This window comes from Nesoenas mayeri (genome assembly GCF_963082525.1).
Source record: "Nesoenas mayeri genome assembly, chromosome: 2".
Taxonomy (NCBI): Eukaryota; Metazoa; Chordata; class Aves; order Columbiformes; family Columbidae; genus Nesoenas; species Nesoenas mayeri.
This window is the reverse complement of record NC_137543.1, coordinates 51,416,216-51,432,697: the sequence shown is the minus strand read 5'-3', so window position 1 is coordinate 51,432,697 and position 16,482 is coordinate 51,416,216. Positions and strand designations below refer to the sequence as shown.

The following is a 16,482-nucleotide window of genomic DNA, read 5'->3' as shown; positions in this document are numbered from 1 at the left end:
GAGGCGCGACGGCGAGCGGCGGCAGCGGCAGCGGCCGGGGGTGCGCAGCAGGGCCCGCGGCGGGGGCGCGCCTGGCCCCGGCATGGCCCGGCAGTAGGCAGAGAGCACCGCCCGCCCGCCGCGCCCCGACCGTCCTATGCGACCCGCCCCGGCGCCAAGATGAAAGGTAGGGACGGCAGCGGGACGCCCGCTCCGCTGCCCGCACACGTGCACCGCCGGCACCGGGCGCCGGCAGGGCTGGGTGTGGGCAGGGCTGGGTGCGGGCAGGGTGCGGGAAGGCAGCAGGCAGGTCACTATACGGGCAGGATGCAGGGAGAGGAGATTTCGGGCGGGGTGCAGGCAGGGTCACTATGCGGGCAGGGTGCAGGTAGGGAAGATTTCGGGCAGGGCGCAGGCAGGACAATATGTGGGTAGGGTGCAAGCGGGCTAAGCCGGCTGCAGGCAGGGTGCTGGCAGGGCACCGTGCAGGCAGGTTGCAGGCAGGGCAAGCCAGGGTGCGGGATGCGGGGCGCGGGCAGACCGTGCCGGGAGAGGCAGAACGTGAATCTTTCCGGGACCCCGGGACGGACATGGGGCAGCCCCGGCCCCGCGCACGGCGATCTGCGCTGCCGCTTCGGTTGGTTCGTGTTGGTCAGTGCCGGTCCGGCGAGTGGAGTGTCCGGGTGTACGTGTCCCTGTCATTTGCGCCCTCCTCAGCACATTTTCTCTTGGCACCAAACTTCCCCCTCCCCGGCGTCCCAAGAAACAGACTTTTATTTCTCCCTAATTGTTTATTTTTTGCCAGCGTTTTGCGATGTTCTTGGTGTTGCTTCTAAACATCTGGCAGTGATTAGGTGCCAGTAGAGGCTTAACTGGCTTGTGAAATGTATTTGGCATATTTGTCCTCAACATCCACCGACTGGAAAATATTTGGTCTTTGCTTTGCATCTGTTAAAGCTGAAACCTTATTGCTTTTTCTCTCTCTCTCTTCCCCCCCCCCACCTTCCCCGCTTTGTTTTAAATGGGTGAAACATGCCACTTCTACTGGTTGACCATGTCCTACAAAGTTGTCACAGAGAGGTACTAGATAATACACTTTTAAAATCAAGTAAAGAAGCAGATTGCTAAATTGCTACACTGTAACCTAGTAAATACCTATTGGGGGCGGGGGGGGGTGTTGCAAGAAAGCCTTCCATTTACGAAAATTGATAGCCTTACAGCAAAAGGCAGAGAATTTCCACACTGGGTAATAGTTACAATGAAAACATCAAACGACATTAGGGAAACTTTAGGAAGTAGTTGGGAGTTTGTGAGAGTCAAATCTAGCTTTTCTTCAGAGGCAAAAATAAACTTGAAGGGTGGGAAGGAAAAAACCATACACACAAGAAAATTGCTTTTGGGCACCCGTGTGCCTGCGCTTGGATTGCAGAGTTTGATTCCAGATGCCAGGAGGTCAGTAAACACCATGACAGTTACTCTTAGTTTCCAGAGTCTGGGATACCAAATGATGTGATTATTTATTCACTTGCCAGAGTAGCTACCTGAAGGGAGGATAAGTTTTTTGGGGGGTTTTGTTCTTGCAAGCCCACACACACTATTTAAGTTACTTCTGGCACTGTGACATGGTGTATCTACAGAGCCGTGCAACATATTAAAAATAATGTATTTACAATGTTCTTTATTTATAGGGTGCTCATGCCAAAAGTTTTGTCATCAGCTTGTCATTATCAGCTTAAGTGTAATGTGAGGAACAAACCAAAACAATGGGAATCCAGTAGTATAAATCCATGCGTATTATCACTGAAAGCCTTACACTCTATTTTTGTTGGGACTGTGGCTGCACCAGTTTTGGGGGAAGAAGGGATGCAAAGGATCGAGGACGGCAATAACATATAATACAACTTGCATCTCCTGTTTTGCCTCCATCACTTTTCTTTGCAAAGTGAGTAAGTGGCATTTGGAAGGAAGATGTTACTCCTGCTGGGAGCACATGTTGGTGCCCCACACTCCAGCGAGAGGGAGATGATTCACTCTGGTTGCAAGTCCTTACTATTTGGTTTCTTTAAGAGACATCACAGCCATCTTATTCCTTTCCCCCGCAGAGTTACGGAAATTGGTAATAAAACACGCAATGAAGAACCCTTCAATGACTGTGCTAATAACAAGCAAAAAGAGAGACTTTAAACAAATCATCACATCAAGTGCCATTGCCAGTGTTATGGAAGTTAAGAGAGCCAAACCAAATTTTGACTCTGTTTTCATTTTCTGGGTACAGACTTATTTTTTGATATTTTCTCTTTAAACTTGATGGTGGTGATGACTGTAGGACTTAGAACTCAGTGTAGTTACACATTTTTCTCAATAGCAACAAAATGATCTGTTGATTGCAGCTGTCTCTGTATCTGCCCTCTCTGGAGAACGGAGGAATATCTAAATAATTACATCACTAAATATCTGTAAGGAATAAATTATATTTTCCATTGCTGCTATTTGTAATGTGTTATGTTTTAAAGCAGTAAAACAAATTGAAGTTCATGTTTAAGATGCTAGCACTTTTATTTCCAGCAAACTACACTGAGCTCACAAACTTTGTGATACTTTTTAGTAATAATTCATGTGATTTATAAAGGGACTTGCCTGCTTTAGGATCAGATGTATCTTCATCAAATGATACTTCTAAGTTGTAGTTGTTTATTGAGTATGAAGCAGTATTTGTTGCCTGGGAAACAAATGAAAACAGCTTCCTCATAGTCAAACACCACCACATGTTCAAAAACATTGGCCTTAATTTAAGACAGGGACAAGTGTTGTTAAAACTGAGAATTTATTTCTATATATCTGTGATATCTTATGTAATTATTATTTTAAACTGTATCTGTAATCACCACTGTCTCAGCAGTTCTGGTGATAAGTATTTTCAACTGAAATGTGGATATTATTTGGGTAACGACTTCATACTAATGCCAAAAATCAGGCAATGACAAAGTCAAAGTGGTCACTTTGGGACTGTTGCTCCAGGATGACAGAGGAGCTCTGCATCACGATGTCCAAGGTAGCTCAGCTACTTCTTTCCACTGATCCTCCTCGTCCTTCTCCCTTTCTGCTGTCGCAGGCACCTTGCTATGTACCACCTGTACAGCGATGGTGCCAGAGGATGAAATGTCTGGTGTTTTGTGCTTGAGGACTGGAATGTGACCAAATACCCTGTCCTGTGCATTTCTTCTCATTTAATAAAAAAAGATGCTGAGAGTGAAGCAGTGGGACAGATTCATCCTTTAGTGTGCTCCACTGAAATCAGTGAAGCCGGCACTGCCTCAGGAATGGTCTAGTCTCAACGCCAGCTTTCTTAGTCAACCAGTTTGCCTCAAAGGCAGCTCGACATGCTTTGTACACAGAGTTTTCAGTACACAGAGTACATTGAGCTTTCACGGGATACGCCAGTTTATCTCGTTTGCAGTGCACACTTTAACAGACAATTAATGACATATCACTTGCACTTCTAAAATCATCCCTTCTGTGTTTTAACTTGGAGATGTAATCTGCAGGTATAGCCTTTTCTGCAAGAGTTGAGTGTGCATGCAAATTCAGTTGCTCTTTCTTAGCTGTGTTGAAAAAGTCTTAAAATAAGTAATCTATGTAATGTCTACCTTCTTAACAGATTTCATCTTTCTAACCATTTTGATGCCAGCCACCACTGGTTTTAAAGGATAAAGGATTAAACATTCGAATTTTCTAATAGTGGAGAAAAATTTCTCTATTTCTATCTTCATGTGCACAAAATCAAATGAATAGCCGTCTGCAAATAGGTCTTTCCTGGATAGAAACTTCAAACTGCAAATTTAGAAAAATCCAGTCCATAGCACTTTGCAGAAGACAGAAAGCATCCGAAAACCAAGGATTAGAAGTGGAGTGGTCCAGTAACCTTTACTTAGTCCAGTTATAACAGAGTTTATATGAATATAGTGACATAAACATGAAACACATGCAGGAGATCTGAGTGGTGTGTGTTGGACATGTCACAGGACCCTACTGCAGAAGTTCAAAGGAATGAGCAGTTATAATAAATGTGTGATACAACGCAGAACAAATCCCGAGCAATGCTACTATACTGTCAGTGTGTATCCTGAATTGGTAGCAAAGAGGATTTTAAACATATGGATGAGAAAGATGATTATGCATGCATATGTCAAAGGATATTCTTATTAACAATAAAGAGGAAAGCAGAGCATTAAAAGCTGTGAAAACAAAAGAGAAATCTGTTATTGCACAGATCAAAATGTTACCGTACAGCTGTAGTGGATATTGAGCAGAATTAGCATATAAGCTATTTATGGCAGAAGTATTTTTGGTAAGAAGTTGTAATTGTTCGTCTTTCAATATTCTACTTTTCCCAAGCCACATAGGACTAAGAATAGCATTGGTGAGCCTACCCCTGTGAAGATGGGAGTTGTTTCAAATCTCTTGTGGCTCTTTCTTCTCCTACTTTGGATAACATATATTTATTCTAGACTGATTTCACTACAGATGAGAGCTGAACAGAGCCTTGTAGAGCAAAACCAGAGTAAAATGAAGAGAGAGAGCTGGAAGAAGTGTCAAGGATGAAAGCAATTCAGTGCTGTGAAGGATGCGTGCCCAGTTATCTTCAGCTTCACAAAACGTTCCTTATCCTGAGGTTCTGTGTGTCAAAACAGAAATTCCCCTCTTCCAGCCCTCCCCTTGGAAAGGAAAATAAAGACGCTTTTTACCAGGCACTGAAAGTGAACCTGATCCTCCTAATAATGTGTGCGTGGTCTGTACAAGTGACGGATCAAGCTAAGATGAATTGTCTTTCAAGGAGTTTCACTGCTTCCACCTAAAACTGCAGTCCCTTCTGTGCATAAATTTGAGGTGAGGACTGGGACGTCACTGGGGAACAAAGTGAATGAGTTATGGGACGTAATAGAGACATGTGTTGTTAGGAATGCATATGCCATTTTAATGCTGTTGTTAATTGCCTCCTCTAACATTTTTCAGTGCCCTAATGAGAACAGATCTGTTTGCTCTTAAATCATTACACTGAAATACGATATGATTTAAACTTTCAACTTCTAAGGGTGACCCTCTGCACCGTGCAGCTGATCCTGACCCCGGTGCTGTAGCACTGCTCTGCAGCACTTACGGGCAAACAAGTTTTGTTCAAGATACACCCTTATTTACTGTCTTCATTTTGTGCCCAAAAAGCAAAACTAGAGCTGTCATTCTTATAGCTCTGAATTTCTTAATCTGTCTTTTTTTTTTTTTTTCATTCTTAATGTGAGCTTTCACATTTTTCAGGCATAGCAGTGGGGAAGTAGATCAAGACTGGAATATTAAAACACACCCATTTGTCAAGATTCTTTGTTTTGTTTTATTCTCGTGTTAGGTGATGAGAGACACAATCCAAGTGTAAGATTATAAGTGTCAGGAGAGGATCTCCATTCTGAGGCTTTGCCTCTTGCTTTCTTGCAATACTGAAAGCAGATAAATTCCCTGATTAGGGGCCTTAAGGACAGAGGTGGGGAAAAGCCTCAGTCTTGTTGTCAGAATCCAGACTCAAACAACATCCCAAAGGATGCTTCAGGATGCGGGGAGGTGGGCTCCCTTCCAGAATTGCTTCAGCTGAACTTCTGCCACAGCTTCCCTAAAGACCAGGTACTCCGCAAATGCAGAATCCGTGTAATTCCCATCCGAAGGAGCTTCCTGCATGAAAAGTTGGACAAAGGACCAGGTGGAAAATACGGGCACAACACACAGAGCCAGCAACAGTGACATTGTGTGATGTGTCAGCTTGGGATCTCATCAATAGGGGAGGGGTTTAAGTAGGGGGTAGGTTTTTATGAGGGAGGGCTTATCAAAATAGAAGCAGAGAGAAAGACTTGACTATGAAAAGGAGCTGTAAAGAAAAAGTAGCAGAGAAAGGCAGAAGAAGAATAAGACAAGTGAAACAAAGCATCTGTGAAGAGAGAGGGGGATGAACAGCCTGTTAGCACAAGCAGGAGTCTGTCCAGAATAAAAGCTATGAAAACCAGTGGAAACCAATTAGACTGATGAAGTCATCAACATCTGAAGGCCACAGCTGCTTGCTGTGCTTCTGCTGGCTCAGTTTCACCTCTAGGTCAGCACTTTGAATGTAGACCCAGTTAATGTTGACCAGAAATGCATATAAACCTGGTGGCTGCTCAAAAAGCTTTTGAAATGTGATATGAGAAAGATATTGGTGTTCACTGTTCTCATATGTCTGAACAGTTGTTAATATGACAGAAACCTCACAAGTTGACAAGTTTTGCCTTTCCCTGGGAGGGCTGAGATGGAGAGAGGAGGCAGAAATCACTTTTTGACACTGCAGGTGGTCCCTTTGGCCGGATCCTGGATGCACTTGTTACGTGGTCTGAACAGAGTTCTGCATCCATGCTGGCTTATGGATTAAAGAGAGGAATATCATAATTTTCAACTAATGGGCACAATGTCTTTTCAAATGGTACAAAAAAAAAAAAATCTATTCTTGATAATATTAAAATTAATTATACAGAGTTGCACTGGGATGCAACTATATAGTTCCCACTAAGTCAGTGGGTCCTAGTGGTTACAGCTCTTTGAGAGAGAGATTTGTTTTAAAGGAAACTTTTACACTGGATGTCTTTGTTACTACAAATTAGTCTCATAGTCCTGAGTTACTCAGGGGTAAGTTCTCGAGTACTGTAAATTCAGTTTGCAGGGGGATTATAAAGTAGCTTCTAAAACCTGAGTTGAAACTCAGCATGGCAATTTTTAGTCTAGATGCCTCATTCTCTCCTGAAGCAGATTTTCATAGATTTTGAAATGCAGTATAGAATATTGATGTCTTTTATTAATTCAAGACTTCAAACAGTGTCTTTAAACAAAGACTTTAAATCCAGTTGACTGCACACCAAAGGTCCAGAAAGGATTGGATACTATGTGTCTGCAGCCACCATACAACCAAACATCTCCAGTGGTTCTGAAGTCTGGTTTGCTTCATTAGTTAATTATGTTTAAGTGGCTGAGCGGGCTGTACCATTAAAAGGTGACAGCTGGACATGTACCTTAGCGGCTTTCTGTAACACCTTCTGTATGCCAACAATGACACACAAAAAAAGGAAGGAGAGAAAATGGAAACAATTTCCCAAAAATCACCTTGCACCAAAGGCTCCTCGGATCTGGTGCTGTTCCAGCAAAGGGACTGAACAGTGTGGTGGTGATAGGCCCTATATAGTCCCGGGGCAGCTTTGGCATCCTTTGTGGCTTCAGGCCAGCTCTTTCTTACTTGACCTCAGATTGACTCTTAAGTGGTCCATGATTAATTTATTTAAGATTTAAGAACAAGAACTAGAAATTACACAGTTCTACTCTACAGATTTTTGCTTTGCCTCTAGCAAATTAATCAAACGAGAGTCTAATTTGTTTTAGATGAAATGAATTCCCTCTGTTCGCTGTGTTAATCCCCAGCTGAACAGCCTTTTTATAATTTCTACTCCCTTGAAGCATTGTACTATAACTTATTTAACTCTACAACTGTATTTATTAGAGGTGTTGCAGTAAAAAATTGTAACTGGAGGGCAAGCAGAATTTGGCATAGGTACTTGGTGGGGTGTGGATATTTGAATATTGCCAAAATATCTCAAAGGCTATAGCTAACCACTTGTTTTTAGTGGTTTGCTGTAAGCTCCACGTGACAATCCGTTGTAGCCTCCAAGGAGGCTCTTGTAAACCTGATGAAACGGGAGATCTCTGGTGGTCCTTCCCCTACATGGTTAAATACAATTGGTTGCTCACATGTGTTTCTGTTCTGCCCAAAGTTCACCTTTTTTATGGACCTTCCTTCTGCCAGAGCTCAGTAGAAGTCAGTGAAATAAGAAATTACATTTTAACCAGCTTTTCATGTTTCTTCATCTTTCTTATTCTAGATTTCCTCTCTTTTGGCACACAGCTGAGAGCTCAGTAGAGCAGTTCATAACTAAATTATACCTGTCTTTCCACAACCACTAAAGAGTTAATTGCTCCAGCTGGGATGTAATGGATTCTGCTTTATTATCTGCTTCAAGGATGAGTCTTCTCTTCGTATTTTTCATCCAAGAAAATAAGCCTTGCCTATATGAAATAAGCCTTGCCTATATAGAAATGTATATGTATATAACAGAAATATTGCATTAATTCCAGTCCTTTTTTTAAGTGTGAAGGGTCAGATTTAAACTAAAGAAAAATATTTCTAACTTACGGCTTTCATAATGTCAAACAAACTGCTCTTATACAAGTTGTATCGCTGCTCAAGTGTATGGGCACCACTGATGTAAAAATACAAAATTTCCCTTTGTAATATCAGCCATGATGCTCAAAACTCGTGAGTTTCTTCCACTCCAATTTCTGATGCTGCCTTTAAAAGCATAAGGCATAAAAACATGCTGGAGGTTTTCTTACTATTTGCTTTCCTACTTGGTGTGTATTTTCTTAACCTCTGTAATTCATCACAGATCAAATTTTCATCATTTTCTCTAGAAAAGCTGTTCCCTTTTTGATGAAAACTTAAGTTCTCCTGTATTTTCATGATTCAAAGATATCACGAAGCTTTGAAATTTTTATAAAATTTGTGACAAAACTTTATTCTTTTCAGCACTGGAAGGGGGAGCTGAGGGCCAAGTTTCTTTCGCCTCCGGTGAGCACAATACTGCCCAAAAAGCATGGGAGGAGCAGGCTGGGGCACATGGCATTGCCTTGGGACTTAAATTTATAGGCTTGTTTGTCAGCTGCACTTTTAATATTCCAAACACAGATTTCTTTTGAAGTAGGACTTTCAGCCAATCCTAATCTCCATTTTTTTTCTGAAGGACACAGTTCTGTTCATTTCTGAGCATTTAGTTCATATCTTGTTTTATTCATTTCTTCTTCCCATCTTTATTTTCCTTAAACTTGTAACATTACCATTAATATTGTAAAATATTTGCACATGATTGGAGAAAAGTGCCTAGTGGCGATTGTGATTGAAAGACGGCTGAACTTAGTATGTTAAATAATTTTAATAGATTTCCCCTGGAATACTTTGCTGCCTGTTGATATATTGGCTCACAGTGATTTAAAAAAAATTTAATCTGATGTTTTAGATTTTAGTGAACATGGAGCCAGGTCATCTGTTGACAAAAGTGCCCTTGCTTGTCTCCAATTCCTTTTTTGAATGCCACAAGCGCTCTTCAAAATTAGGAGGTTAATGAATAGTTACAAAGTATTCACAGAATCACAGAATGTCAGGGATTGGAAGGGACCTCGAAAGATCATCCAGTCCAATCCCCCCTCCAGAGCAGGAACACCCAGATGAGGTTACACAGGAAGGCGTCCAGGTGGGTTTTGAATGTCTCCAGAGTAGGAGACTCCACAACCCCCCTGGGCAGCCTGTTCCAGTGTCTGTCACCCTCACTGAGAAGAAGTTTCTTCTCATATTTAAGTGGAACCTCCTGTGTTCCAGTTTGTACCCATTACCCCTTGTCTTATCATTGGTTGTCACCGAGAAGAGCCTGGCTCCATCCTCATGACACTCACCCTTTACATATTTATAAACATTAATGAGGTCACCCCTCAGTCTCCTCTTCTCTAAGCTAAAGAGACCCAGCTTCCTCAGCCTTTCCTCATAAGGGCGATGCTCCACTCAATCATCTTTGTGGCTCTAAAAAAAGAGCTTAAAAAAAAAAAGCTTAAAAAAATAAATCATCCCTAGCAAACACAGCATGCAGTGTTGCAAATATTAAAATATATATATATATATTTTAAAAGTATACAAGTGTGTATATAAATATATAAATTTTATATATATATATATAAAACATATGTATGTATGTATATATATATATATATAAAAGTCGAAAGAAACAGAAACATGACTATAAATACACGGCCAGAGGGCAATGCCATTGGACTAAGTGTGAAAAACCAAACAACTTGAGAACAGGCTGGGAGCCCAGGAGGATGGTCTTGGAGATGTGGCGTAGGATGAACCTGCAAGATTTAAGCATGACCATGCTGCATACATCACATATGGATCAGATAAGCCAGGTTACAGCTCCTGAGAAACAAAGGAGGCGATTGTGTTACACCCCGATAGCAGGAGAGGGCAGGAAGCAGAGGGCTCTGGAGCTGATATCGCTTCTTGTGCAGCATTTTATCTTTTGTGCAAGAGGGGAAGATTTTTCCTGAGTAGCTCACTGCTGGGATGAGCAGTTCAGTTGTTGATTGTTTATGGTTCATCAGTATTTGTCATGTTTTGGCGGGTGACCTTGTCTTCAGATAACATTTGGTACAATTGTGAGGATTTATTTGTATTTCCTTTTTTTTAATGATTCTTTCAGCCTTCAAAATCAGGATGTGCTTGTTTTGCCTAATGAGCATCCACTGGTTCCTCCATTTTTTAAAGTACACTTCTGAATTTTGGGTCTAGCTTAAGCTATGGACAGGAGTGCCTCTGGCTGTTTTCAAAGTATATGTTACCCAGGGAAGAATATGAGTTTTGAACTGTTTTATCAAAAGTGCTGTCAGAGTAAAGAGTGACATTCTGAAAAATTATGCATTTCATGGACTCCTTTGCTTCTTCAAGGTAACTTCTCCCTCAGACTTCCATGTGTGGCACCTTGCAGGTTGGAAGGAGCAGGTCACGTTTGTTGCTAGATGTAAACTCAAATCATTTAGACTTTGTTGAGCCTGGATGAGGACCATATCTTTACTTCACTTTTGAAATGAAGGCTTTGTTGTGGCCTGAGTTAGGTGCAGCACCAGTGAGCCCAGTCTCATGACACAGAGCAGCCTGTTCACACACAGTAAGTCTGTGGACAACAAATGTCTAACTGAGCACAGGCTTCACTCCATCAGATCTGTTTGTCTGCTTTAAGCATGCTTTTCCACCACTGCCCATTCAGTGTTCCCTTCTGGTGAACCCCTTGATTGGCTTTTGAGCTTGTTTCCTTCTCCTCTCGTGCCACGGAAAGGTCTGGATGGAGAGGATGCAAGTGAGCGAGCTTCCTCAGCATCCCGTGCTGGAAGGGTGGCACAAGCAGCCACTGAAGTTCCCTGAGGTGTTGAGTCTGCCTCCCACCACTGCAATGCAAATGAAAGCCTGAGAGTACACAGGTTTTGGGGACCAGTGGTTGCCATCAGTCCCTGGCAGTGTTTATCAGAGCATGGAGGCAGGCTCACCCTTCCGCTTCTTCTTGGAAACACGGCAAAGGCAACATGATTCCCCAGCACAGCGGTGGCTGCGCACCACCAGCTGCCACTTGGGAAGCCATATACAAGGTCCTCTTTAAAGAGAGCCCTGTGGGGGCTTCCCTCTACGTGAAATGGTGCTTGTGGGAGGGGAACCAGGTCTCCTCTGCTTCCTCTGGGAAATGGGGAAGCAGGAGATGGGCAGCCTGGGCTGTGCTGCCTTCATGGCCCCAAGCCTGACAGTGTTCAAGAAGAGACTGGACAATGCCCTCAGACACATAGTGTGAACTGTGGGATTGTCCTATGCAGGGTCAGGAGTTGGACTCTGTGATCCTCATGGGTCCCTTCCAACTCAGGACATTCTATGATTCCCTGGTGTGGAGGCTGGTGCTGCTGGAGAGGCAGGGCTCCCGCCTTCCCTGACTCAGCAGAAAGAGGAGTTGTGTTGTCAGAAAGAGGCTGAACACACGAACAAAAACATATCCTTTTTTTAAAAAAAAAAAATTTAAAAAAGTCATGTGTGTGTGTGTTTCTTCTGCTGATGCCAGCCTTTTCCTTTGCTGCTGGAAGGAAGTGGAGAGAAATTAGGCTTCCGACAAAATGCATTTGTGTATATTAGCATTTTACTCCTTGCTAGGTGGTGAAGTTGAGAACAAAAGGACTTAAAATGGCTTTTACTTTTCTCATCTGTTTGAGATCCTCAGTTCCGTTTGCCATTCTTTAATCGGTTCTTGCCTCTTCAGGCCTAGCTAGTGCCTGTGGGAGGTGGTGGGTGGACAGACAGCCATCCCCTCTGACTCCTCTCGTTACTTGGCATAGCTACACATATAGCACTTTATGCAAAGGGCCCAGCTGATGTGTGTATAACCTGAGCCTGACCACCCACACAGTGCAGGCAGAGGGTTGGAGTGAGTGCCGTGGTCTGGGTAAGTCTGCCCAAGCAGCACAATGGTGACAGTCATGGGCATCGTGATGAGGGACATGTCTGCTCTGGTCTATACTTTGGGTGGCCAAGCAAGCCCCTAGATAGCTGCCAGGTGATAGAATAGTCTGGATTTCTTCTGGTGATACTCGTTTGGGGGAAAGACTCTGAACTGCTTTTTCTACCCAGGGACAAGAGGTGGGATATGAGCAATGGAGGGGGAGAATCAGTAACATGCCTTACAAACTCAGTAAACTTTCAAATACATTAATTTAAGAACATGCACCTATAAAAACTTCTCGTATTTTTCCAGTGGTAGTAGTAATATGTTCCTCTGTCTTTCTTTCTCCAGACGATTTTGCAGAGGAGGAGGAGGTGCAGTCCTTTGGCTACAAGAGGTTTGGTAAGTGGCAGCAGGTCTTTCAGCTTGCTATTGCATAGTGCTTTGGGTAAGTCAGACACTTGCTATGAAATTCTCTCTTGCCGGCAGCTTCCAAACATACAGGTACAGTCCCTTTATCCACTTTAGTCTAATATCTGCCCAGAGAAAGGTGTGATTTTTAGACTTGGTTTATTTTCTTGGCAAATTTAATGCTTCAGAAAGAGCCACGATCAGAAACAAGAAGTAGCTGATTTCATTATTTGGTCATTTTCATTGTTAAAATGAAGCCTCGACAGAAATGAATGTGCTGACTGTTAAAAAGGGTCCACGCCTCTTACACATCCTTTGCCCAGCTGGGCTTTCCTTTGGCCCACAGACCGATGCGCAGTGGGGTTTGTAGGTATTCCCAAGAGTGGTGGCATGGGACGTCCTGCAGACTCACAGAAGTTGTACTGACAGCTGAGCCAGGACATATGTCGTGCACTCCCCTCAAAAAGAAAAATTAATACAAGGGGTTGGTCACTTTCTTGCCATTTTTTTCTACTTTCTTTCCCTTTTTGATGTTTGTTCACTGAAAATGCCCTTTTCATGTGCAGAAGACAGTGCCACACATGGCACTGCATGGAGCGCAGCAGCTTTCAGGCTCTTTTCAAGGCTCTTGTGCTCTCTTTCCCTCCGGGAAGAGTTTCAGCCTCTGCAGCTGATGGCTTTGCCTGGGGCAGGCTGACTGCTGGCCCTCCAGCCATGAGGAGGTGACATGGTGGCCTCAGAGCTCCCACAGCACTGACTCTGCCAAACAGGTTCATCCTCCAAGCCACTAGCTGCCTTTACAACTGTAAGCGATCGAGATAAAAGTTCACCTTGTTTTTTCTCTCCTGGGAAAGTGGCTGAAACAAGAGTCACCTTCAACAACCCCACTTGGCAAACATATAGGAAAGTCAGGCTGAAAATAAAAAATAAGTCAACAATTCCGTCCATCCCAAAAGGAGGAGGAGGAGCAGCGTAAGAAGATGCAGCGACTGGGACGTGGGGATCACATTCGCATGACCTGTTCTACCCCCTGAACTACTCCACCGCTCCCTGCTGTTGCGCTTTATTTTGGATAGGTCAGCCAGCCACAGAGCCAGCATCTGTGGCTTGGAAAGTCCTGCCACAAGGCTGCACACAGGGTTTTTTCCTACTCCTTTTTTTTTTTTTTTTTTTCCCTTTTCTGGATTAGGCCCTGGAATAGCAAAAAAAGAAAAAAAAAATCTTGAGAAATGGGAAGAAATGCTAACTCTTAATTTCTGTCACCTCCAGCTGAATAAAAAATATGAAGATTTATTAACACCTATAGAATAGCTTCCCTCTGTGTTGTCCCCTACCTAGCTATCTCTGGTCAGTATGCTCTTGCAGTGAACTGCAAAGAGTTTTAGCAAGGAGTTGGTACCCCACTGTTGCTACTATCCCAATAGTAAGTGCACTGTTGTCACACAATGGGATTTTTGCACGTTAACTTGCTTTAATTTCTCTCCTTCTCTTGGGTAATGTGGTATTATCAATGTGAGTCATGTCTCACCTTAAAAATGCAAGTTTTATCTGAGGTTTTTCAGAAATGCTTGTGCTGTTGTACTTCATGGGGTGGTGAGAAGGGAGGAGAGGGCCAGCAGATTGATGGTGGCAGGAGGAGGAGATTTCACCACAAAATGAGGAGGCAGTGTAGTTCTGCCCTTAGGCAACAACCATAACCCCCATGCTCCTTCATGAAAACAACATCACTGTGATGAGGGAGGTGTCCCAGATGTCTGTAATACTTGAGAGTTAAACTCCAAATCATTCCAAACCCTTCCTTCCTATGCAAGAGCCTCATCAAAAGGGGAAATGGGACCATGAAGCCATAGCAATGGCACTGGTGAGAGTTGTGGAATTCAGTAGTGTCCTGATCCCAGAAGCCTTCTTTGTCTGCACCACTTTTAAGCCCGAACTTCCTCGCATACCCCTTTCCTCATCCTCAGGGCAGCATAAGGAGGAGCTGACCTGACCTGGTTTCCATATGTTCCTTCACCAGCGCCCATGCTGTTTGTGGCTTTTGTGGCCCCCTGAAAGGGTTATTTCCCCTTCTTCAGAAAACCCAACTCGGTGTGTTCCTGTTTCCAGTCCTCACTGCATTTCTAGGCAGCCTCTCAGCAACCTCTGGAGGGAGTGGGAGCCACGTGCCTTCAGCAGCACTGGCTACTTCACCTGGCAGCAGGCTCCTCCATTCAGGAAGGTGACATACACGTCTTTGCAAAACCACAAATTCACTGGCATTTCCAGTGAAGCACCAGAGATTGCTCTTGGGGCTGAAATGCAGCTGAGTAGTTCAAGCTCCTGCCTGACCGGTAGGAAATGTTATGCCTGGTGGTCCCTCTTTGCCCTGTGTCCTCACTGGTGAGAGAAGGCAATATGGGGGAAACCCAAGGTGAGAACCAAGTTTTGTTATACAAAGCCTTGATGAAAGGTAATTTTGAAAGGACTCTTGTCCTGTCTGCTGGCTGGCACTATAGAACTCCCAGCACTGTTCATGTACAGCCTGCTGGACTGGGCAATGATAACAGCAGCAGTGGGTTTTTTGTGTCAGGAGCCATGGTGTAAGAGCAGTTGTATTAATATATTGTGCCCAGAACAGTCCCTGTATGTCCTGTTGACATGAGACATGGTAGGAGGACCATGACTCAAGTGCCTTTGACTCCATGGTTTGGAAATGGGAGTCTTTGTTTGGAGTAAAACGTGCTAAAGTACAACTGGTTTGTAAAAAACATGGCTTATGGTGAGTCACTGCTGGCAGCTGGGAACATGTGTTGGTCAGCACTTGGCAGGCAAAGCCTTGACCGAACTGCTTTCCTAGAGTTCAGCTGAAGAGTTTATTATTAGTTTCCTTGTTGCTGGAGCCTGTAGTTTGGTTCAAGGAAGGAAGAGATCTGCAGAGGGAGGGAAGGAGTCTTTCTCCAACAATTCTCATTTTGGGGAAGAAGCTTTTGAAAAGAGGACTGAATACGTGCTTTCCTACACCACTTCCCCTTTTTCGGAATCTTTCTGTCTCTCCTCCTCAGATAAGCTGATTTCAGAGAATGTATCATGCTACTTTATTTTTTAGTCAGCAGAAAATTAACTGGTCATATTAAGCCAAACACACTAAGCATATCACACTAACATATTAAATAACAGTGAATACAGATGCAGAGAACTCCAAGATGCTAGCAAAAATACACACCAGCATTTTTTCTCTTTTGAGCTTGGGACAAATTTGCTGCAGGGGATCAGGAAGGCTGAGGAAAAAGTTCATTCCAGCTGACTGATGCTGTTTACTTCATCTCAGTGGATGCTACAGATGTGCAGAGCCGCTGCCAGAGTTGGGATGCTCAGCTGCAATGCCTCCAGATCGCTGCAGTGAGAAAGCATGTGAGGAAGCATGTTTCTTATCATCATTACTTCATGATCAGTCACTGCTCAGGCTGCTTTGAAGTTATCTGTTCCAGATAACAAGCTGTGCCTCTCCACTGGTTTTCCTCTACTGGATTGCCACTGATGTTAACTCTTTCGTCAATCAGTGTCATTGGTCCGCGCTACTGCACACACACCCCACTTTGGGAAAGAATGAATGAGAAAAAAGCAAAACTTGCTTTTCAATATTACACAGTTTTGGGATGCTAAATTCCAGCCTTGAGAGCTCAGACTAGTTTCTAGGTGGTAGACAGCAGAATGAGATCTCTTCACCACAGGGTTTTGACTCTCAGATCTGGGCTCCAGGTGTAGCCACAGGCAAAGGAATTGAAGGGAACTAATGGACTCTGAGATGGCAGTTCTGGTCTTTCTAGCTTGTGGCACTCCTAGGTAATACATATAGAGAGCATGGTGAAATTTGTTTCTTTATGTTAATGTTCTAGAACTTAAAACCTGCACTTTACTGAATAGTGTGTTTAATGCAGGAATTTCAGTGTGAAGTTATTCATTGCATAGTTTG

General features: G+C 43.4%; 1 protein-coding gene across 1 annotated transcript in view; it reads left to right on the top strand.

Moving 5' to 3' along the window:
• Positions 1 to 501: 501 nt before the first annotated feature.
• Positions 502 to 16,482, top strand: part of COLEC12 (collectin subfamily member 12) — a gene marked incomplete at both ends in the record, with an annotated part of 97,395 nt that continues 81,414 nt past the window's right edge. Inside the window, 2 exons of the mRNA XM_080364141.1 lie at positions 502 to 664; positions 12,471 to 12,521. Of these exons, the coding sequence (XP_080220267.1) occupies positions 502 to 664; positions 12,471 to 12,521 (214 nt within the window). The remainder of the gene's footprint in view (positions 665 to 12,470; positions 12,522 to 16,482) is intronic.